We start from the raw sequence: 21093 nt of genomic DNA on the forward strand, positions 1-21093 counted from the left end.
TCACGGAAGTGATTAATACCAACAAATGAGTGGCTCAACCGTTAAGCGTCTGCCTTTAGTTCAGGTCATCATGATCCTGGGGTCCTGGGATCAAGCCCCTCATCAGGCTCCCTGCTCAGCAGGAAGCCTGCTTCTCCCTCTCCCACTCTCCGTTTGTGTTCCCTCTTTCACTGTGTCTGTCAAATAAATAAATAAAATTTTCCAAAAAAAAAAAAAAATCAACAAATGAACTGAAAAGAGGATGGGATATTCCTCTCATAGGGAATAATAAGATGATAACAGTCAGAATGGTTTTTTTAAAGCGTTTATATATATACATAACAAAATACTTGACCTATAAGTAATTAAGGAGCACAATACTACATGTCATCTATTCTCACCGCCTGAGAGTAAAGGAAGTCAAGATTGGCTGTAGGTCTAAAGACAAACTGGATGCTGTAGAGAGCAAAAAAAGAGGAGGAAAAAGGAAATATATACAGCTACTCATTCTGTTTCAAACCAGGAAACTGTGAAGATCCACTCAGGAGCTATTTCAATGAACCAATAAGAATGATCTGAAATCACCATCAATTAGTTACATGTAAATGGTCTTTCTAGATCTTTTTATATATTTACATATTTTCTCTTATTTTTAAAAAACATTTATTTATTTACTTTAGAAGGGGAGAGAGAGAGTGCACTGGGGCATCAGGAGAGAAGGAGAGAGAATTTGAAGCAGTCTCTGCTAAATGCAGAGCCCAGAGCATGCCTCAATCTCACGACACTGAGATCATGACCTGAGCCAAAATCAAGAGCTGAATGCCCAAATGACTATGCCACCCAGGCTCCCCATGTCTTTTATTAACACTAAACAATGTGCTGTAACTACTGAAAATATAAAACTTGCCAAGCCACAAAGATGATTAGTAAAATCTTACAGTAGAAAAAGAGGTAAATATTATATCCCATTTTTTAAAACAAAGAAAAATAAAGAAATGAATCTACCAAGATCATACATGTTCTGTCATATTTGTTAGCAAGCTACCTGGCTCCCAAGCCAGTGCTCTCTAACCCATCTATTCATATATTGGTTCTACTTAAGCTACTGGAAACTAAAAAAGAAATTTTTATCTTCCTGGCAATCTAGAGATAGCAGTCCTTTTGGACATCTGACTCTGGTATGCTTTCAAATACTTATTACACCAACCCCTGCTTGATGAGCTTGCCTGATGAGCCAGCATAGCTGGCTCAACTGGAGTATTTTAAAACTTAAGGTGATCCTTACTGTCAATTAATGAAAATTCAGAAATGTTATAAAAACTGTTTTTAGTCATCCAAAAATATTTGGCGAGAGGGCCCTTCCTCTCTCTATATACCATAAAGGCAGACACCACACAGTAAGCCCTATCATTGGGTAGGGATGAGAGGAAACAAAAACCAAAGCATTCATTCATGCGTGCACACTCACACACACACAACACACACACACACACACACACACACACACACACACACACACACACACACACACACACGGTTTATCTGATACCACGAAATAACAAAAGTCAGTGACCCAGAAATGGAATTATGGCAAAAATATTTAATTCTCGGCTGCATTCAAACTTAGCTCATTTACCTGGTACATGTCTTCCAGACATCAAAACAATTAGCAGAAAACACCTGCTTTGAGTAGTTGCCCTTGATTCCTTGATGCTTTCATGCAGTGGTTCCTGATGGGTGGTCTTAACCTGAACCTAGGTTTCTTGACTTCTTAAAACAACATTTATCTTGTTTTCCTCACTCATTTTGTTATGAAAATAGGTCAAACATACAGTAAAGTCAGTATAGCTCAGTGAACCTTTCTTATGCCTTCTACTAGGTCAGAAGTCTGCAAACTTTTTCTATAAAGATCAAGATATTAAATATTATGCTTTGTGGGCCAAATACATACTATATTTCTTTTTCTGTTGCATTTTCTTCTTCCTTTTTTTTTTTTCTAAATGTGAAAATCTTTTTTTAAAGATTTTATTTTTAAATAATCTCTACACTCAATATGGGGGTCAAACTTAAAATCCCGAGGTCAAGAGTCGAATACTCTACCTGACTGAAGCAGCCAGGTGCCCCTGGAAAAACCATTCTTAATTTGGAAGTTGAGCAAAAGTAGTTCAAGGGCTGGATTTGGCCCATAAGCTGTAACTTCCCAGGCCCTACTATAGATAAATCTTCAGTTAACATTTTGCCACACTTGCTTTCAAACTTTCAAAGATACATATTACCACCACATTGTCATTACTTATTATTGAAGATGATTTGAGAATACACATTCCAAAGTACTTTGATTCTAAAGTACTTCTTCATTATTTCTCCTGATAAGAAAAACATTCTCTTAAATAACCACAGCACCTTACCAAATTTAGGAAATTTAGCACTGATATACTATTATTTAGTGCAAATATAGTCCATATTCAAATTTCACCAACTATCTTTCCTTTAATAGGAATTCTTTCCTTTAATAGGAATTTTTTTCCAATCTAGGATCACACATTGTGTTTAACTGAGTCTCTTGTAAGCTAGCTCCTGATATCTAGCTTTAGACCAATTTGCTTTTGTTGCTCCTGTGCAATCCTTACTTAGGGGACTATGAAACTTCTCTCCCAGACACAGGTCTCTGAAATACTCCAGCCTGGGTAGGACAACTCCAGAAACTATTATATAAGGAGGTCTAAGCTCTAGGGAATTACCCACCTTTATATACAGTAATTCTCTTCCATGGGGAAGGCAATACAACGTGCACCCTCTTATCTTACCAGAAAACAAGTTCTCTTATTGTATCAATTTAAATTTTAGTTCAAAAATGTGTATTCACGGGGTGCCTGGCTGGCTCAGTTGATAAGAGGGTGAGATTCTGGATTTCAGGCTCAGAAGTTCAAGACCCATATTGGGCATGGAGCTTCTTTCTTTTTTAAAGATTTTATTTATTTATTTGACAGAGAGAGAGAGAGAGAGATCACAAGTAGGCAAAGAGGCAGGCAGAGAGAGAGGGGGAAGCAGGCTCCCCGCTGAGCAGAGAGCCCAATGCAGGGCTCGATCCCAGGACCCTGAGACCATTTATTTTTTTTAAAAGATTTTATTTATTTGACAGAGAGAGAGAGAGAGAGAGAGAGAGATCACAAGTAGGCAGAGATGCATGCAGAGAGGGGCATGGAGCTTATTTAACAAAAAAAAGAAAAAAATGTGTATTTACCCTCTACCCTCACTGACACTATCTAGTTTAAACTCTCAGTATTTCTCAGATTTATTTATTTATTTTAGAAAAGAGAGCATGCGTGCATGCATGCAGAAGCAGAGGGAGAGGGAGGAGAGAGAGACTCCCCGCTGAGAGCAGAGTCCCATGCAGGGCTGGATCCCATGATCCATGAGATCACAACTGAGCAGAAATTAAGAGTCAGACACAACGAACTGAGCCACCCCGGCACCCCTCAGGATTTCTTTCCTAAATTATCAGAAAAGCTTCAAAATCAGCATCCTTTCTTTGATCTTTGACAAGGCCAATCTTCCCTCCACATTGCTGCAAGAATAAACTTTCTATATCACAAATGGAAATACGGTATTTTTCTTACATGTCAGTGGTTCCCTAAGGACTAAAGAATCAAATCTACATTTCTGGGGCGCCTGGGTGGCTCAGTGGGTTAAAGCCTCTGCCTTCGGCTTGGGTCATGATCCCAGGGTCCTGGGATTGAGCCCTGCATCGGGCTCTCTGCTCGGTGGTGAGCCTGCTTTCTTCTCTCTCTCTGCCTGCCTCTCTGCCTACTTTGTGGTCTCTGTCTGCCAAATAAATAAAAAAATTTTTTAAAAATCTCAAATCTACATTTCTTAGTATAGTGTAGGGGACTGTCTTCGAGAGCGCTTGCTTGTCTTTCCTTTTCACTTTTCTCTGATACATCCTTAGTCCCCACTACAACCCTAATTTAAAACCTACCTGCTTTAATCACTTCAAAAAAGACTACTGACAAGTTATGGATTGAAGATAATACAACTTTATAGGTTCAAAAATTTTAAATCACTGGTATTTTGCTAATATGTGATTTAACTCAGTACCTTAATGCAAGGAAAAGGATCATAACATTACTCTCTCCACTGGACAGATCATGTGGGCAGGTCTAAAGAAGAGAAAAAATCTACAGAAATTCTATACTTTCCATTATTAACAATGAAATACCCATTGCTCCAAAATACATATTTACAGAATAATATATGAAAATTCCATGGAAGAGGCACCTAGGTGGCTCAATCAGTTAAGCGTCTGCCTTGGTCTCAGGTCCTGGGATCAAGCCCCATGTGGGGCTCCCTGCTCAGTGGGGAGCCTGCTTCTCCTTCTCTTTCTCCCTCTGCCACTCCCCCTGCTTGTACTCTCTCTCTCTCTCACTCTATCTTTCAATTAATTATATATTAATATATATATATAATTATGTATATAATTATATATAATAATTTCAATTAATTATATAAAGATATTAAGTATAATATCCTTCAAGTTAATTAATTAATTAAAGAAATCTACAAAAAAGTAAAGTCCATGCAAGTCCAAATAACATCAAACGTTAACCTAAGAAAACCTCACTACTAATACTTGCCCAAAAACAACTATAAAAGCAGGCAATATATATAAAATGAATGCATGAAACTATTGAAGAGTAACAAATGCAGGCAGGTTTTAGAGACTAGAATGCTTGAAAGAGACTAGAATGCTTCAGAGAAGAACAATATATAAAATGAGCTGTAAATTTACTGCAGCTTTATACCTGAACTTGTGGTACAGAAAAACAGAATCCGGGACGCCTGGGTGGCTCAGTTGGTTAAGTGGCTGCCTTTGGCTCAGGTCATGATCCCAGCGTCCTGGGATCGAGTCCCACATCGGGCGCCTTGCTCATCAGGGAGCCTGCTTCTCCCTCTGCCTCTGCCTGCCATTCTGTCTGCCTGTGCTTGCTCTCTCTCCCTCTCTCTCTCTCTGACAAATAAATAAATAAAATCTTAAAAAAAAAAAAAAAAGAAAGAAAAAGAAAAAAAAAACAGAATCCAAGGAGAAAAGTAAGCTAAGGAGACAGAGGCCAGGAATAGGAGCTTTCAAAATGTCTGAGACTTACAGTGCATCATCTCAAAAAAGGGAGCTGAAAAGCAGCAGCTCATAAATCTGCAAGGGCTCCTGGGTGGCTCAATTGGTTGAGCATCCCCTCTTGGTTTTGGTCATGAACTCTCTGTCATGAGATCAAGCTCTGCTTCAGATTCTTTCTCCCTCTCCCTTGGCCTTCTGTGATCTCACACATGCTCACTCTCTCAAATACATAAATAAAATCTTTTCTTAAAAAAATGTAAATTAGGGGTGCCTGGGTGACTCAGCTGGTTAAGCACCTGACCTGATTTCAGCTCAGGTCATGATCTCAGGATTGTGCGATCAAGCCCTGTAATGGTTTTATTTATTTAAAAATAGGGACACCAGGGTGGCTCAGTTGGTTAAACAACTGCCTTCAGCTCAGGTCATGATCCCAGTGTTGGGCTCCCTGCTTGGCAGGAAGCCTGCTTCGCTCTCTCCTACTCCCCCTACTTGTATTCCCTGTCTCTGTCAAACAAATAAACAAAATCTTTTAAAAATTAAATTAATTAATTAAATTAAATGTTAAAAAACAATCAAATGGACATTTTAGAAAAATTGCACAAAGAACGGGAGAAAGGCAAAGTTGCACAAAGAAATGGAGAAAGACAATTGAAATAGTATAGTTTTCAAATTGTTTGAGAAGTGGTACAAGTGCTAAGTTAACTATAGTAAGTGAAGAATATATAATATCGTCAATCAGAGAAAGACAATTATCATATGATCTCCCTGATATGAGGAAGTTGAGAGGCAACATGGGGGGTTTGGGGGTTTGGAAAGAACAAATGAAACAAGATAGGATCGGGAGGGAGACAAACCATAGAGACTCTTAATCTCACAAAACAAACTGAGGGCTGCCAGGGGAAGAGGGGTAGGGAGAGGGTAGTTGGGTTATGGACATTGGGGAAGGTATATGCTACAGTGAGTGCTGTGAAGTGTGTAAACCTGGCAACTCACAGACGTGTACCCCTTGGGCTAATGATACATTATATGTTAATAAAACAAATTTTTTTAAAAAGAATATATAATATCTGGGGCACCTAGGTGGCTCAGTCAGTTACACATCTGCCTTCAGCTCAGGTCATGGTTCCAGGGTCCTGGGACTGAGGCCTCCATCAGGGTCCCTGCTCAGTGGGGAGCCTGCTTCTCCCTCTCCCACTCCCCTTGCTTGTATGTACACTCACACACACTCTCTCTCAAATAAATAAATAAAATCTTTATTTTTATTTTATTTTAGTTTTATTTATTTGACAGAGAGAAACACAGTGAGGGGGGAACACAAGCAGGGGGAGTGGGAGAGGGAGAAGCATGTTCCCCACTGAGCAGGGAGCCCAACGAGGGGCTGGATCCCAGGATCCCGGGACCACAACCCGAGCCGAAGGCAGACACCCAACGACTGAGTCACCCAGGTGCCCCATTAAAAAAAAAAATATATAATTTGTGGGGTGACGATTAAAAGAATAATAAAAGAATGGATAACCGAAAGGTTAATATGGGGGCAAATGCGTGCGTGTGCGTGCATACACACACACACACACACACACGTATATTTATTTAATGGTGGGGAAAATGTCAATTATTCATGTCTTTTCTTTTTAAGTAGGATCCACACCTAATATGGGGTTCAAATTCACAACCCCAAGATCAAGAGTTGTATGCTCTACCGACTGAGTCAGCCAGGCACCACCCCTATGATGCCCTTTTTTTGCTGTAATGATGCTTTGATGTCTGGAGCCTTGCTAACAGGTAGGGACTGCCACTACCAGAGTTAGCTAATTCCTAGAGAGAGCAAACAAGCACATCTTTCATATACAAATCACCAATCCAGAGCCCTTACCGCCAATAACTTCACAGTCTAGGGCCTTTGTTCTCTGCTTTAATCACCACAGGGCCAAATACTAGACAACTAAGGACAACTCCTATATCCTAGAGCCTGCTGAAAGCACTTATGAATAATCCCAGGGGCACCTGGCTGGCTCAGCTGGTAAAGCATGTGACTCTTAATCTCAGGACTGTGAACTGAGCCCCATGATGGGTGCAAAGATAACTTAAAAATAAAATCTTTAAAACAAAACAAAACAAAACAAGGGGCACCTGGGTGGCTCATTCAGTTAAGTGTCTGTCTTCAGCTCAGGACCCTGAGATCCTAGGATGGAGTCCTGCATAGGGGCTCCCTGCTCTGTGGGGAGTCTGCTTCTCACTCTTCCTTTGCCCCTCCCCCCAATAAATAAATAAATAAAATCTTTAAAAAACAAAACAAACCCCTAGATAATCCTAAACTTGCCCATCCTACCTCACTTGTTTCTTCCTACAGAAACTACAATAAATGCTCTTACCCATGATTTTCCCTTGCTGCCTCTGCTTCCTCACTGATACCAGTGCTTCCCCATATGGCCCCCTCTGGCCTGGCATGCCCCCTTCTCTTGGATCTGTTGAGTATAACAAACTATCTTTCCGGTGGCTGTTTCTACCTGATCTGTTGACATTCCCATACCTGAATAAAACCTAAATTTACAACAATAATAACAACAATAAACTCTTGATTAATTCAAAAGACAACAAGAAGAGGTGTGCCTGGCTGGCTCAATCAATAGAGCATGTGATTCCTAATCTTAGGGTGGTGAGTTCAAGCCCCACAATGGGCCTAGAGCTCACTTAAAAAAGATGGCAAGCACAAATAACAAAAGAACAGACAGAATAAACAGAAATCAAATAGAAAAAAATAGACATATGCCCACCTATAAACAGTAATTACATAAAATATTAATGGGCAAGATAACTCAATTAAAACAAAGATGAAGTAGAGAAAAAGCCCCTTTGTTCTTAGCAGCAATTTTTTGGATAGGACATGCAAAGCACAAGAAACAAAGGCAAAAATAAGTAAATGGGACTAAACTAAATTAAAAAGCTGTGCACAGCAAAACAATCAACAAAATGAAAAAGCAATCAATGGAATGGAAGAAAACATTTGCAAATCATGATAGGGGTTAATATCCAAAATGTTTAACAAGCTCACAAAACTAAATAGTCAAAAACTAACCCAATTAAAAAAACGGACAGAGTACCTAAATAGACATTTTCCAAAATAAGACTTACAAATGACCAACAGGTAAATGAAAAGGTGCTCAACATAACTAATTATCTGGGAAATTCAAAACTACAACTGGATATCACCTCAAACCTGTTAGAATGGCTCTTATCAAAAAGACAAGTGATGGGCGCCTGGGTGGCTCAGTGGGTTAAGCCTCTGCCTTGGGCTCAGGTCATGATCTCAGGGTCCCGGGATCGAGGCCCGCATCAGTCTCTCTGCTCAGTGGGGAGCCTGCTTCTCCCTCTCTCTGCCTGCCTCTCTGCCTACTTGTGATCTCTCTCTCTGTGCTTCAAATAAATAAATAAAATCTTAAAAAAAAAAAAAAAAAAAGACAAGTGATAACGAGCCTCAGCAAGGGTGTACAGAAAAGGGAAACCTTGTGCACTGCTTATTGGTATAAACACTATGGAAACCAAAAAGGAAGTTTGTCAAAAAATTAAAAATAGAACTACCATATGACCTAGCCAATCCTACTTCTGGGTACATACCCAAAAGAACTGAATTCAAGATCTTGAAGAGATACCTACAGCCCCAAATTCACTGCCTTATTCACAGTAGACAAGATACAGAAATAACCAGAAGATTCTGTCAAAGGATGAGTGATAAAAATGTGGTACACACACACACACAACACGGTATATTAATTCAGCCATGAGGAAGAACCAACAACTTGGATGCAACAACTTGGATGAAACTTGAGGGCATTATGCTAAGTAAAATAAGTGAGACAGAAAAAGGCAAATACAGGGCATCTGGCTGGCTCAGTCGGATTAGCATGGGACTCTTGATCTCAGGGTCGTGAGTTCAAGCCCCATGTTGGGTACACAGACTACTTAAATAAATAAACTTAAAAAGACAAAAATAATGTATATTGTCACTTTTATGTAGAATCTAAAGAAATTGCACTCAGAAACAGAGTAAAATAGTGGTTACCAGGGGTTGGGAAGTGGGGGAAAATGGGGAGATACTGGTCAAAGGCTATAAACTTCCAGTTATAAGATTAACAAATTCTGGGAATTCAATTCATGGCGATTATAGCTAATAATACCGTATTATACACTTGAAAGTTCCTAAGAGAGCAGATCTTAAATGTTCTCACTATAAAAAGGAAATGATGATTAGGTAACAGGAAGGAGGTGTTAATGATATTACAGTGGTTATCATTTTGCAATATATAAATGTATCAAATTGACATACTGGATACCTTAAACTTACACAATTATTATGTATCAATCACATCACAATAAAGGTGGAAAAATTCTGGGGGAAAAAGACAACAAAGATGAGAAACATTTCATATTTTTTAATCTTGGGGGGGCAGCGAAAGAGGGGGAGACGATCTTAATCAGGCTCCATGCTTAACCCAGTGGTTCAAGCAGGGCTCGATCTCACAACCCTGAGATCATGACCTGAGCCAAAATCAAGAGCTGGACACTTAACCAACTAAACCACCCAGGCTCCCTAAGAAACACTTCAAATATAAGGTTCCAGAAATGGTAAATGAAAAAAGATGAAAAAAGAAATAGCAGGCAAGCATTTGCCAAAGAAAAATGCCTGATTAATGTCAAAGTAGATTTTAAAGCAAGAAATACTATGAAAGATAGTGAAATTTTTGTATTGATAATGGGACAATTCACCAAGAAGATACAATAATCCCAAATTTGTACATTTCTAATAACACAGCTTAGAAATGCATAAAGTAAGAGAGCGATAAAAGGAAAAACAGATAAATGCACAATCAGAAGAGATTTGAAAACACATCTCTGAGTTGCTGATAGAACATGCACACCAAAAACAAATGAAATTAGAAAGGATGCAAAAGATCTGAAGAATATAATCAATATATGTTCTCAGCTTGACATGGATTGATCATTATACCCAACAAACTACAGAATAAATGTAATTTTCCAATTCTGGAAGAAAATATTCACAAAACACATAATATTGGTAAGTATCCAGGACCTACAAAGAACTCATAAAACCCAAAAAGAAAACAACCTAGTTTTTAAGAAATGTGCAAAACATCTCAACAAACACTTCCTAAAGATATGTGAATGACCATTAAGTCTATGAAAACATACTATCACCAATCATCAGGGAAATATACATTAAAACCTTACTGAAATACTATTACACATCCACCAGAATGACTCAAATTAAAATGACTGTCAACACCTAATGTTGGAAAGAACATGAAATAAACAGAATTCCCATACACTATTGATGGGAGCGTAAAATTTTTACTTCTTAATGAAAAATATGGGAATTGGTCATAACCTCAACTCAACATAAACTCAACATATACCTGCCCTATGATCCCAACAATTTCATCCATACTTAAGAAAAATGAAAAACTGAGTTCACAAAGATTTATAAATCAAAAGACTTAAGTCAAAAAAGGTTATGGGACAAAGAAAGACATTATATACTAATAAAAGTTCAATACAGCAAGAAGATTTAACAATTATAAACATTTACAATACCTAATAAAAGGTGTAAAAGGTCATTAAAATATATGAAGTGAAAATTGACAGAATTGAAAAGATATTAACAGTTCTCTACCTAGTTGGAGACTTTAATATTCCATTAATAATGGAAAGAACAACCAGAGAGAAGATAAGCAAGGAAATAGAGAACTTAACACAATAAACCAACTAGATTTAATATACACATAAAGAACAGAACATTCAGGGAAATAGAGAACTTAACACAATAAACCAACCAGATTTAATATACACATATAGAACACTCTACCCAACAACAGAATACATATTCTTTCCAAGGTTCATGGGACACTTTCCTAACATATGTTAGGTCACAAATCAAGTCTCAATAAATTTAAAAAGACAGATATCATACAAAGAATCCTCTCTGATCTCAATGCAATAAAGTCAGAAATTTGTAACAAAAAAGGAAAACTAAGGGTGCCTAGGTGGCTCAGTCAGTTAAGCACCCGACTCTTGATTTCAGCTCAAGTCACGATCTCAGGGTTGTAAGATTGAGCCCCACGTCTCCCCCTCCCTCTGCCTCTCCCTCAAAAACAAAAACAAAAAACTAGAAAATTCACAAAGTTGGGGAAATTAAACAACATATTTCTAACAACAATGGATCAAAGAATAAATCACAAGGGAAATTAGAATACCTAGAGTTGAATGAAGATAAAAATACAACATATCAAAACTTATGGGGCCAAGTAAAAAAAATGCTCAGAAATTTGTAGCTATGAAGACTTACATTAAAAAAAAAATTCTCAAATTAACAACCTAACTTAACCACTTAAGGAACTAGAAAAAGAACAAACTAAACCTAAATGTAGCAGAAGTAAGGAAATAATAAAGATTAAAGCAGAGATAAAACAGAGAACAGAAAAATAACAGGGAAAATCAATGAAATCAAAAGTTGGTTTTTCAAAAAGATCAATAAAATTGATGAACCTTTAAGTTAGATGGCCTAAGGAAAAAAGAATACTAAAATCAGAAATTAACAGGGGACATTACTACTGATTCTACAGAAATAAAAGAATTTTAAGAGAGTACTATGAACAACTATGTCAACAAATTAGATGAAAAGGGTAAATTCTGAAAATACAAAACCTACCAAGACCAAGCCATGAAGAAATAGAAAATCTGAATAGTATTACTTACAAGTAGATTGGATCAATAATCAAAAATTTCCTAATAAAGCAAAGCCCTGGACCCAATGGACTCTTAAAATTCAACAATTAGGAAACATAAAACCTGATTTACAAATGGGCCTAACACCCTGACACCTTAACAAAGAAAATATACAGATGGGAAATAAGCATATGTAAAGATGGCTCATACCATGTATTACAGGGAAACAGGTATTAAAACAATGAGGTACTACTAGACACAATTAGAATGGCCAAAATCTGGAACACTGACAGTACCCTTTGGTACTGATGAGGATATGGAGCAACAAGAACTCTTCATTCAGTCTTGGTGGGAATGCAAAATGGTAGAGTCCCTTTATAAGACAGTTTGGTGGTTTCTTACAAAATTAAACATATTTTACCATAAAATGCAGCAGTGGCACTCCTTGGTATTTATTTAAAGGAGGTGAAAATACATCCACACAAAAACCTGCAAACAGAGGTTTTCTTCAAGGCAGCAAAAATACTCTGTACGATGATGGGTACTTATCATACATTTGACTATACCCATAGAATGTACAGTATCAAGAGTGAACCCTAATGTTACAGTGATTATGTTATGCCAGTGTAGGTTCATCAGTTGTATTCTGGTGGAAGATACTGATAATGGGGGAGGTTATGCATATGTGAGGGAAAGGATTATATGAAATCCCTCTGTACCTTCCTTTCAATTTTACTGTGAGCCTAACTAAAACTATTCTAGAAAAATAAAGTCGTTTTTAGAAATGTTTTTAAATATCTCTACTTGAGGTGCCTAGGTGGCTCAGTCGGTTAAGCATCTACCTTTGGTTCAGGTCATGATCTCAGGGTCCTGGGATCCAGCCCTGTGTTGGGCTCCCTACTCAGCTGGAAATCCACTTCTCCTTCTCCTTCTGCCCCTATCCCTAGATCGTGCTCTCTCACATGAGCTCTCTCTCTCTCTAAAAATAAATAAAATCTTTTTAAAATAAATAAATAAATATCTCTACTTAATTTAAAATCTTCATCTCAATTTCCTTAAGATGAAACTGTTCAGGTTTATAAAGTATTACAACTTCACTTCTCAACAGGAAGTATATTTTTTAAGTTTTTATTTTTTACTTAAGTAATCTCCATATCCAACATAGAGCTTGAACTCTCCAGGACCCCCAGATAAAGAGTTGCATGCTCTTCCGACTGAACCACCCACGCACCTCTAGGTATCTTTTACCTGCTTATGGCAGTATATTTTTAAACAATGAAAAAAAATTAACCTACTTTCTCCCTTCAATAAGTTTTATGCCAAAAGATGTCTTCTTTCACCTGTAGAAGAAACTGCCAAATAGATACACACCATAAAATATTTCTCCCAGGGGTGCCTGGGTGGCCCAGTTGGTTAAGCAACCAATTTGATTCTGGCTCAGGTGACAATCTCAGGGTTGTGAAATCAAGCCCTACATTCAGCTCCATGTTCAGCACGGGGCCTGCTTAAGATTCTCTCTCTCTTTCTCCCTCTGCCTCTTCCTACTCATGCTCTGTTCTCTCTTGAAAAGCAAAAACAAACAAAATCCCCCCCAAAACCTCTTTAAATTACTATCACTTCTGGTTCTATTCTGTTTCTTCTCTTTGCCTAGTTAGGCACTAATACCATACGGCTTTAATTATTGTGCTGTAGTTTTAAAAAAAAAATTAAATAAACACTACACCAATGTGGGGCTCAAGCTCACAACCCTGAGATCAAGAGTTGCATGCTCCACTGACTGAAACAACTGGGTGCCTCTACTGTGTCACAGTTTTTTAATAATTGATAATCCAAGGCTCCCATCAATAGTCTCCTATTAAATATTCTTCATTATTTTCTAGGCTACTCACATTACTTTATTCTCCTTTTCTTCTTTTTCTCTCCAAACTAGCAAACATATCTATTTAGAAGAAATATAATAATGTTCAATTATAGTATTATTTCAGCAAAAAAAGGGGGCAGGGTTGGAAAAACCTAACTGTCTAATCATGTGGAATGAAAAGCAAATTATGGTATATTGAATGGATATATAAAATCTGATACAATAATTGTTATACATGTATACTTATTAATATGAAAAATAAGCAGGACTATAAAATTTTAAAAAACAAATGATACCATTTTCATTTTATTTTATTTTTTTAAAGATTTTATTTATTTATTTGACAGAGAGAGATCACAAGTAGAAGGAGAGGCAGGCAGAGAGATAGAGAGAGAGAGAGGGAAGCAGGCTCTCTGCTGAGCAGAGAGCCTGATGCGGGACTCGATCCCAGGACCCTGGGATCATGACCTGAGCCGAAGGTAGTGGCCTAACCCACTGAGCCACCCAGGTGCCCCCCATTTTCATTTTAAAACCTAAATGGCAAGTGAACAGTATATAAACAGTACATGTTACAAATATATGTTGGATAAATAATTACTTCATTTTGTCCTGGACTATAGGGTTTCTAGGACATGGGACTTTCCCCACTAACACCGGGAGTCTTGGCTAAGTTGAGATAACAGTCATCCTAAATCTATGTACATTACTGAAAGGCTGAAAAGATATAAATTAAATAGTATCAATGGCTATCTGAAGGGAAAATAATTGTAAGTATTGGTTTCTATATGCTTTTCATTTTTCAGTTAAAAGTGATATAATACATCTTTATATGAACAAGCAAAGTTTACTAAGGGTCTTTTACTGAAAATCTCAAACCAGAATTACAGTTAAAACTCAAGAGAAAACAGACTTAGTTACAACAATAAAAAAGTAATGAGAGAAGAGCCAAAACTAAAACCAGGAATGAGAGGGAACAGTACAACCAATCTGCAGAAATAAAAAGAGTTATGTGTGAGAATACTATTTAAAACTGTATACCAATAAATTAGATAACCCAAATGAAACAAATTCCTAGAACCCACAAATAAAGTAACTTAAGAAAATAAAAAATAGGGGTGCCTGGGTGGCTCAGTGGGTTAAAGCCTCTGCCTTCAGCTCGGGTCATGATCTCATGGTCCTGTGATCGAGCCCCACTTCCAGCCCCGCCTCGAGCCCTGCCTCCAGCCCCGCCTCGAGCCCTCCCCCCCCCCCATTGGGCTCTCTGCTCAGCGGGGAGCCTGCTTCCTCCTCTCTCTCTGCCTGCCTCTCTGCCTACTTGTGATCTCTGTCTGTCAAATAAGTAAATAAAATCTTAAAAAAAAAAATAGATATATAACAGAGTGCAACAACCTTTCATTAAAAAAAACCAAAAAAACAAAAAACTAGAAACAGAAGGAACTTCCTCAATTGATAAAGGGCATTTAAGAAAACCCCACAGCTAATATCATCCTTAATGACAAAAACTGAAAAAAGCTTTCTCCCCTAAAATCAGGAACAAGGATGCTCACTTTCATCACCACCATCAAAGTTCTAATTAGAGCAAACAGATAAGAAAAACAAATAAAAAGCATCCAAATTGGAAAGGAAGAAGTAAAACAATTTTTACTTGTAAGTGCCATGATCTTATACAGAATTCCAAAGTATCCACATGAAAGATACTAGAGCTAGGAAAATTAGCAAAATTATAGGATAAAAAAAAAAAAAACAATGCACATAAATCAGCTGTTTCTATATACCAGCAATGAATAATCTAAAGAGGGAATTAAGAAAGTAATTACATTTACAGTAGCATCTAAAAGAATAACAGACTAATTTGAAGTGGGAATTAAGAAAGTCATTACATTTACAGTAGCATCTAAAAGAATAACAGACTGATGACTAAATTTAAGCAATGAATTGTAATACTTGTACACTGAAAACTATAAAACATTGCTGAACAGAATTAAACAAGACCTAAATAAATGTTTAGAAGGACATTTGCATTCATAGTGAGGCTTAATATTGGTAAGATGCCAATACTACCAAGCACCGTCTACAGATCTAAACAATTCCTAATAAATTTCCAACAGCAGAAATGGAAAAGCCAATCCTCAAATTCATATGGAATTGCAAAGGGCCCCAAATAGCAAAAACTATCTTTAAAAAGAATAAAGTTATCCCTGATCTCTTACTACAAAGCTACAGAAATCAAAACAGTATGATACTAGCATAAAGATGGATATGCAGACAAGTGGAAAAGAACTGAGAGTTTTCAGAAGTAAACCTATACAATATGACCAATTGATTGCACAAATACGTCAAGACAATTCAACGGGGAAAGAATAGTCTTTTTAATAGAGGGCACTGGAACAACTGGATTTCCACATACAAAAGAATGAAGCTGGACCTTTACCTCACAACATATACAAAAATTAACTCAAAATGAATCAAGAGCTAAGACCATAAAACTCTTAGGAGAAAACACAGGGATAAGTCTTCATGACCTTGGATTTCACACTGAATTCTTAGACATGACACCAAAAGCATAAGTAACAATAACAAAAAAAAACAGACCAATTGGACTTAATCCAAATTTAATACTTCAGTACATCAAAGGACATTATCAAAAAAGTGAAAAGACAAACTATAGAATGGGAGAAAATATTTGCAAATTGTGCATCCGATAAGGATTTAATATTCAGAATACATAATGAACCTTTACAACTCAACATGGAGACAAACAACCCGAATTTTAAAATGGGCAAAGGATCTGAATAGGCATTTCTCCAAAGAAGATATACAAATGGCCAATAAGGACATGAAAAGCTGCTCAACATTATTAGCCAATAGGGAAATACAAATCAAAACATCAAGATACTACTTCACACTGAGTAGGATAGCCATAATCAAAATAACAAAAATAAGAGGCATTTGCAAAGGACATGGAGTAACTAGAACTCCGGTAAACTGCTAGTGGGAATGGAAACTGCTAGTGGGAATGGAAACATATAATGGTGCAGTCTGGCAGTTTATCAAAAAGTTAAACATAAAATCACCGTGTGATCTAGTATTTTCACTCCTAGATATGCACCCAAATTTGAAAACAGTGACTCAAACGAGTATTTGTACACCAGTGTTCATTATAGCATTTATTCACAATAGCCAAAAGGTGGACATGATCTAGTGTCCATCAACAAATGAATGGATAAGCAAACCATAGTATATTCATAAAATGGGATATTATTCAGCTATAAAAAGGAATGAAGTACTGATACATGCTACAACATGGTTGACCTGTAAAGTATTATGCTATACATTATACTAAGTGATATAAGCTATACACAAAAGTACAAATATTGTATGATTTCATTTCATTCATATGAAATCTAGAATAGCCAAATTCATAGAAAAAAGTAGATCAGAGGTTAGGTAGAGGGAGAAGGAGGAGTTGTTGCTAATAAATACAGAGCTTCTATTGGGGTGATGAAAAAGTTTTAGAAATAATGGTAATGGTTGTACAACATTGTGAGCGTAATTAACATCACAAACTGTACAGTTAAAAATGGTTAAAATGGCAAATTTGATGATTCTTTTAGCACAACACACGCATATACATACACAAGAGAAAAAGACTTTGGTACATAACCTTCTGTCAAAAGATAATCCTAGATTTCCACAAGCACTAAAACTGTGTATGAGACTTTACAGAAGTCTGTGTTCTGCAACATTTAATTCTATAGTAATGCAAGTCATTAGACACCTCAAACCACTGTGCTAAAATGCTAAACCACATGTAAGTTAAAGCAAAATAAAATTTCCCCATTTTTTTCAATAATCCAAGAAGCTCAATAAATACAACTACCTACTTTCATATTATACACATTTATCTTTTCAAGTAATTATAAAATGGACTATGTTTCTTTATATATATATATATATTTTTTTTTTTTTTTACCCTGCTGGGACTAGATACTAAGTAAATACTGGTCACTGGTATAAACCTTTAACACTTACAAAATACACTGCTCCAAAGCTTCCATGGCCAATTTCTCTGAGATCTGTGAAGAGCTTCTCTGGATCTTCTTTGAAGAAGAGCTCTGCAATTTCAGGGTCCTTCAGGCTGCCCGCTCGGTTAGTTGATGGCATCCTGCTGGGCAATCAGTTCTCTGATTCTAATTTTATACTGCTATCCCAATCCTTGGTTCATCTGTATGAATGAAGCCACGTTGGCATGAACTATTGCAGAAAAAGAAGAAAAAAAAAGTCAGGAAAAGCAAAAGCTGCTAAGAATAATTAGTACAAGATCATTTTCTGATAGCATATACAAAATTATCTCAGGCATCGATTTTTCACTGAGAAGGAAATGTGGTCTACTAGTTCCTCAACCTGGTTCATCATCACAATCACTTGTGGTACTTTAAGAAAACCCAGATTCCTAATATCCATAGTATGTAAATATATACTATATTTATACTTTTAAAAATTAAACAAATCTTATGTCTTAGAAGCCTTTCTGCATCTGTATTTAAAGAGTTATCTAATCCAGATGCAGTGCACCCATCGGAAGAGATAACACATAAGCTATCAAAAACATGCACAACTGAAGTTGTGCCAATACTATGTCTTTAACACCAGGAAGATTCCCATCTATTAATGTTATTCAAATGTAAGAAAATACGCAAAAGATTTAATTCAGTCAGTTATTTCTTTTCCTTTCAGATACCATTTGCCAGTGTTAATCAACTCTAACAGACATTCCAAAGAAAACTACAATGGGACAAAGTAATGAATTTCACACAGATAACTGTTGCCCCATAAAACTGATTCACATTAAAAAATATGGCCTTTGTCAAATCTGCATCATAAGTAGTACCACAAATAACCACTAAATTCCCTGGTGTTGTTATCAGTTCCTTTATATCTTATTACTCAATTTTAAAATTATCTGTCATAATTGACAGGCTTCATAACTTGGGTTCTGGAATGACATAACCTGGACATGAATCCTGGCAACACTGTGAGCATGGAGATCCTCATTTTACTAATCTGTACACTGAAAATAACCTATTTCATAGAAGGGGATAGCATCATCCAGAGAAATCTGAGAAGAAATAATGAGGGAACTGAACATTAACTTTATCAAATACCAAAAAGTAACTATAGCATCATTTAGAATACTAAAAATAGGACAAGCAAATCCATAATCTAAGACAGTCCAGAAACAAACCCGTGTATGTCTATCTTGGAATTTAGCATACAACTAAAGGAGAAGAAATAAATGTTGAGAAAATTGAGAACCCATTCAGAAAAAATATATAAAAATTATAATCCATGCTAAGTGGCTTAAGAAACATCCCAAATAAATGAGGGAAAAATGAATTTGAGACCTGTTCCTTAAACTGAACACCTGAATTACATATGGGTCAGAAATACAAACATAAAGAATGAAACTGGGGCATCTGGTTGGCTCAGTAAGAAGAACATGACTCGATCTTGGGGTCATAAGCTTGAGCCCCACACTAGGTGCAGAAATTACTTGAATAAAACTATAAAAAATGAAACTATACGTAAGTACTAGAAATAAGTAAGTTCCTCCATAATCAAGGATTGAGGAAACTTTCCTATGATCCAAATCCAAAACAACAACAAAGACTGATATATATTTAACAATACAAAAAAGAAAACTTGAAATGAGGGGCCATGGAAAAGGATACTCCAAACAAAAAGAAGATAAACTTGGGGGGAAAGTTCAAAACTATGTTTACAAAGGGTTAATATCCCTAATAGGTAAAAAGTTTAAAAAAAAAAAAAAAAAAGACAATCAGATACCCTTAATATCTGAAAAGTTCCTGAAAATAGCAAAGAATAAATACAGGAGATATGCATAGTTCACAGAAAAAAAAATTGCACTTCAATTAAATTAATGACTTCAAAAGATTTAATTGCTTAGGGGTGCCTGGGTGGCTTAGTTGGTTAGGCCTGCCTTCAGCTGGGGTCACGATCTCAGGTTCCTGGGATCTAGCCCCATGTCAGGCTCCCTGCTCAATGAGGAGTCTGCTTCTCCCTCTGCCTCCCCACTCCCCCCACCCCTGCTTGTGCTCTCTTTCTCTCACTCACTCTCTCTCTCTCTCAAATAAATAAAAGCTTTAAAAAAAATGAAATTGCTTAAATCTAGCCACACCAAGTAAGAGAAATACAAATTAAAACTATACTAAGATTTCATTTTATAACTATCAGAAAGGCAAAAATTCACCACATGCTGATGGTGGAGTGAAGGGAAATACACATACACTCATCCATTAATAGCAGTAATGAAAAAAAAACAGCATAAGCCCTATGGAGAAAAGTCTAGCAAATACATATATGCACTTATCATTTCCCACAATAATACCACTTTAAGGAATCAGTACCAAAGATACTTAAAGAAAACATAAGAAATAATAAATGCATAAGGTCAGGAACTAGAAATCATTACGTGGGGCTGTAAAATGGTACAACCATTTTGGAGAACTGTTTAGCAGATGCTTATCAAGAAAAATAAACATTTACTATTTGAAAGAGCAATTCCTAAACTAGTTGTCATTTATTCGAAGAAAAGAAAATACAGGCACATAAAAACTCGCACATAGTAGCTTTATTCATAGTAGTCCAAAACTACAAATACAAATGTCTATCAACAAATAAATGTGTAACAGAATTGTGTTATACTCACACAATGAAATACTATTCACTGCAATAAAAACGAATAAACTACTGATACACAAAGGAACACAAATGAGTAATGAGTATCAAAAGCATTATGCTGACTCAGTAAAAGAAGCCAGAAACAAGAGTACACACTTTATGATTCGCCTGATAAATTCTCAAACAGGCAAAACTAGTCTAAAGTAATAGATCCATGGATACTTGGTGCAGGTATGGGGGACAAAGGGGCCCAAACGAGCTTCTAGAAATAACAGAAAGTTCTATATCTTGAGGTAGTGAATTATGTAAGTATATACACTTGTATCAAGTATTATATTATGTAACTGGGTCATAAAACTACAACTGAACACATAAAATGGATACATTTCACTATACAGAAAGTATACTTCAATGAAATTAACTTTAAAAAATTAAATGGCTTAGGGGCGCCTGGGTGGCTCAGTGGATTAAAGCCTCTGCCTTTGGCTCGGGTCATGATCCCAGGGTCCTGGGATGGAGCCCCATGTCGGGCTCTCTGCTCAGCAGGAAGCCTGCTTCCTCCCCTCTCTCTCTCTGCCTGCCTCTCTGCCTACTTGTGATCTCTGTCAAATAAATAAATAAAAATCTTTAAAAAAAATAAAATTAAATGGCTTAAATCTAAGTACCATATACACATATATAAAATCTAAGTACCAAT

General features: G+C 36.6%; 1 protein-coding gene across 1 annotated transcript in view; it reads right to left on the reverse strand.

Moving 5' to 3' along the window:
- Window positions 1-21093, reverse strand: part of LOC111151808 (TAO kinase 1) — a 174950-nt gene that overhangs the window by 91534 nt on the left and 62323 nt on the right. The window contains exon 2 of the mRNA XM_022510019.1: window positions 17727-17948. Within this exon, the coding sequence (XP_022365727.1) occupies window positions 17727-17858 (132 nt within the window). The 5' untranslated portion in view covers window positions 17859-17948. The remainder of the gene's footprint in view (window positions 1-17726; window positions 17949-21093) is intronic.

This window comes from Enhydra lutris, unplaced genomic scaffold (genome assembly GCF_002288905.1).
Source record: "Enhydra lutris kenyoni isolate GAN:26980312 unplaced genomic scaffold, ASM228890v2 scaffoldscaffold26, whole genome shotgun sequence".
In the NCBI taxonomy this organism is placed as follows: Eukaryota; Metazoa; Chordata; class Mammalia; order Carnivora; family Mustelidae; genus Enhydra; species Enhydra lutris.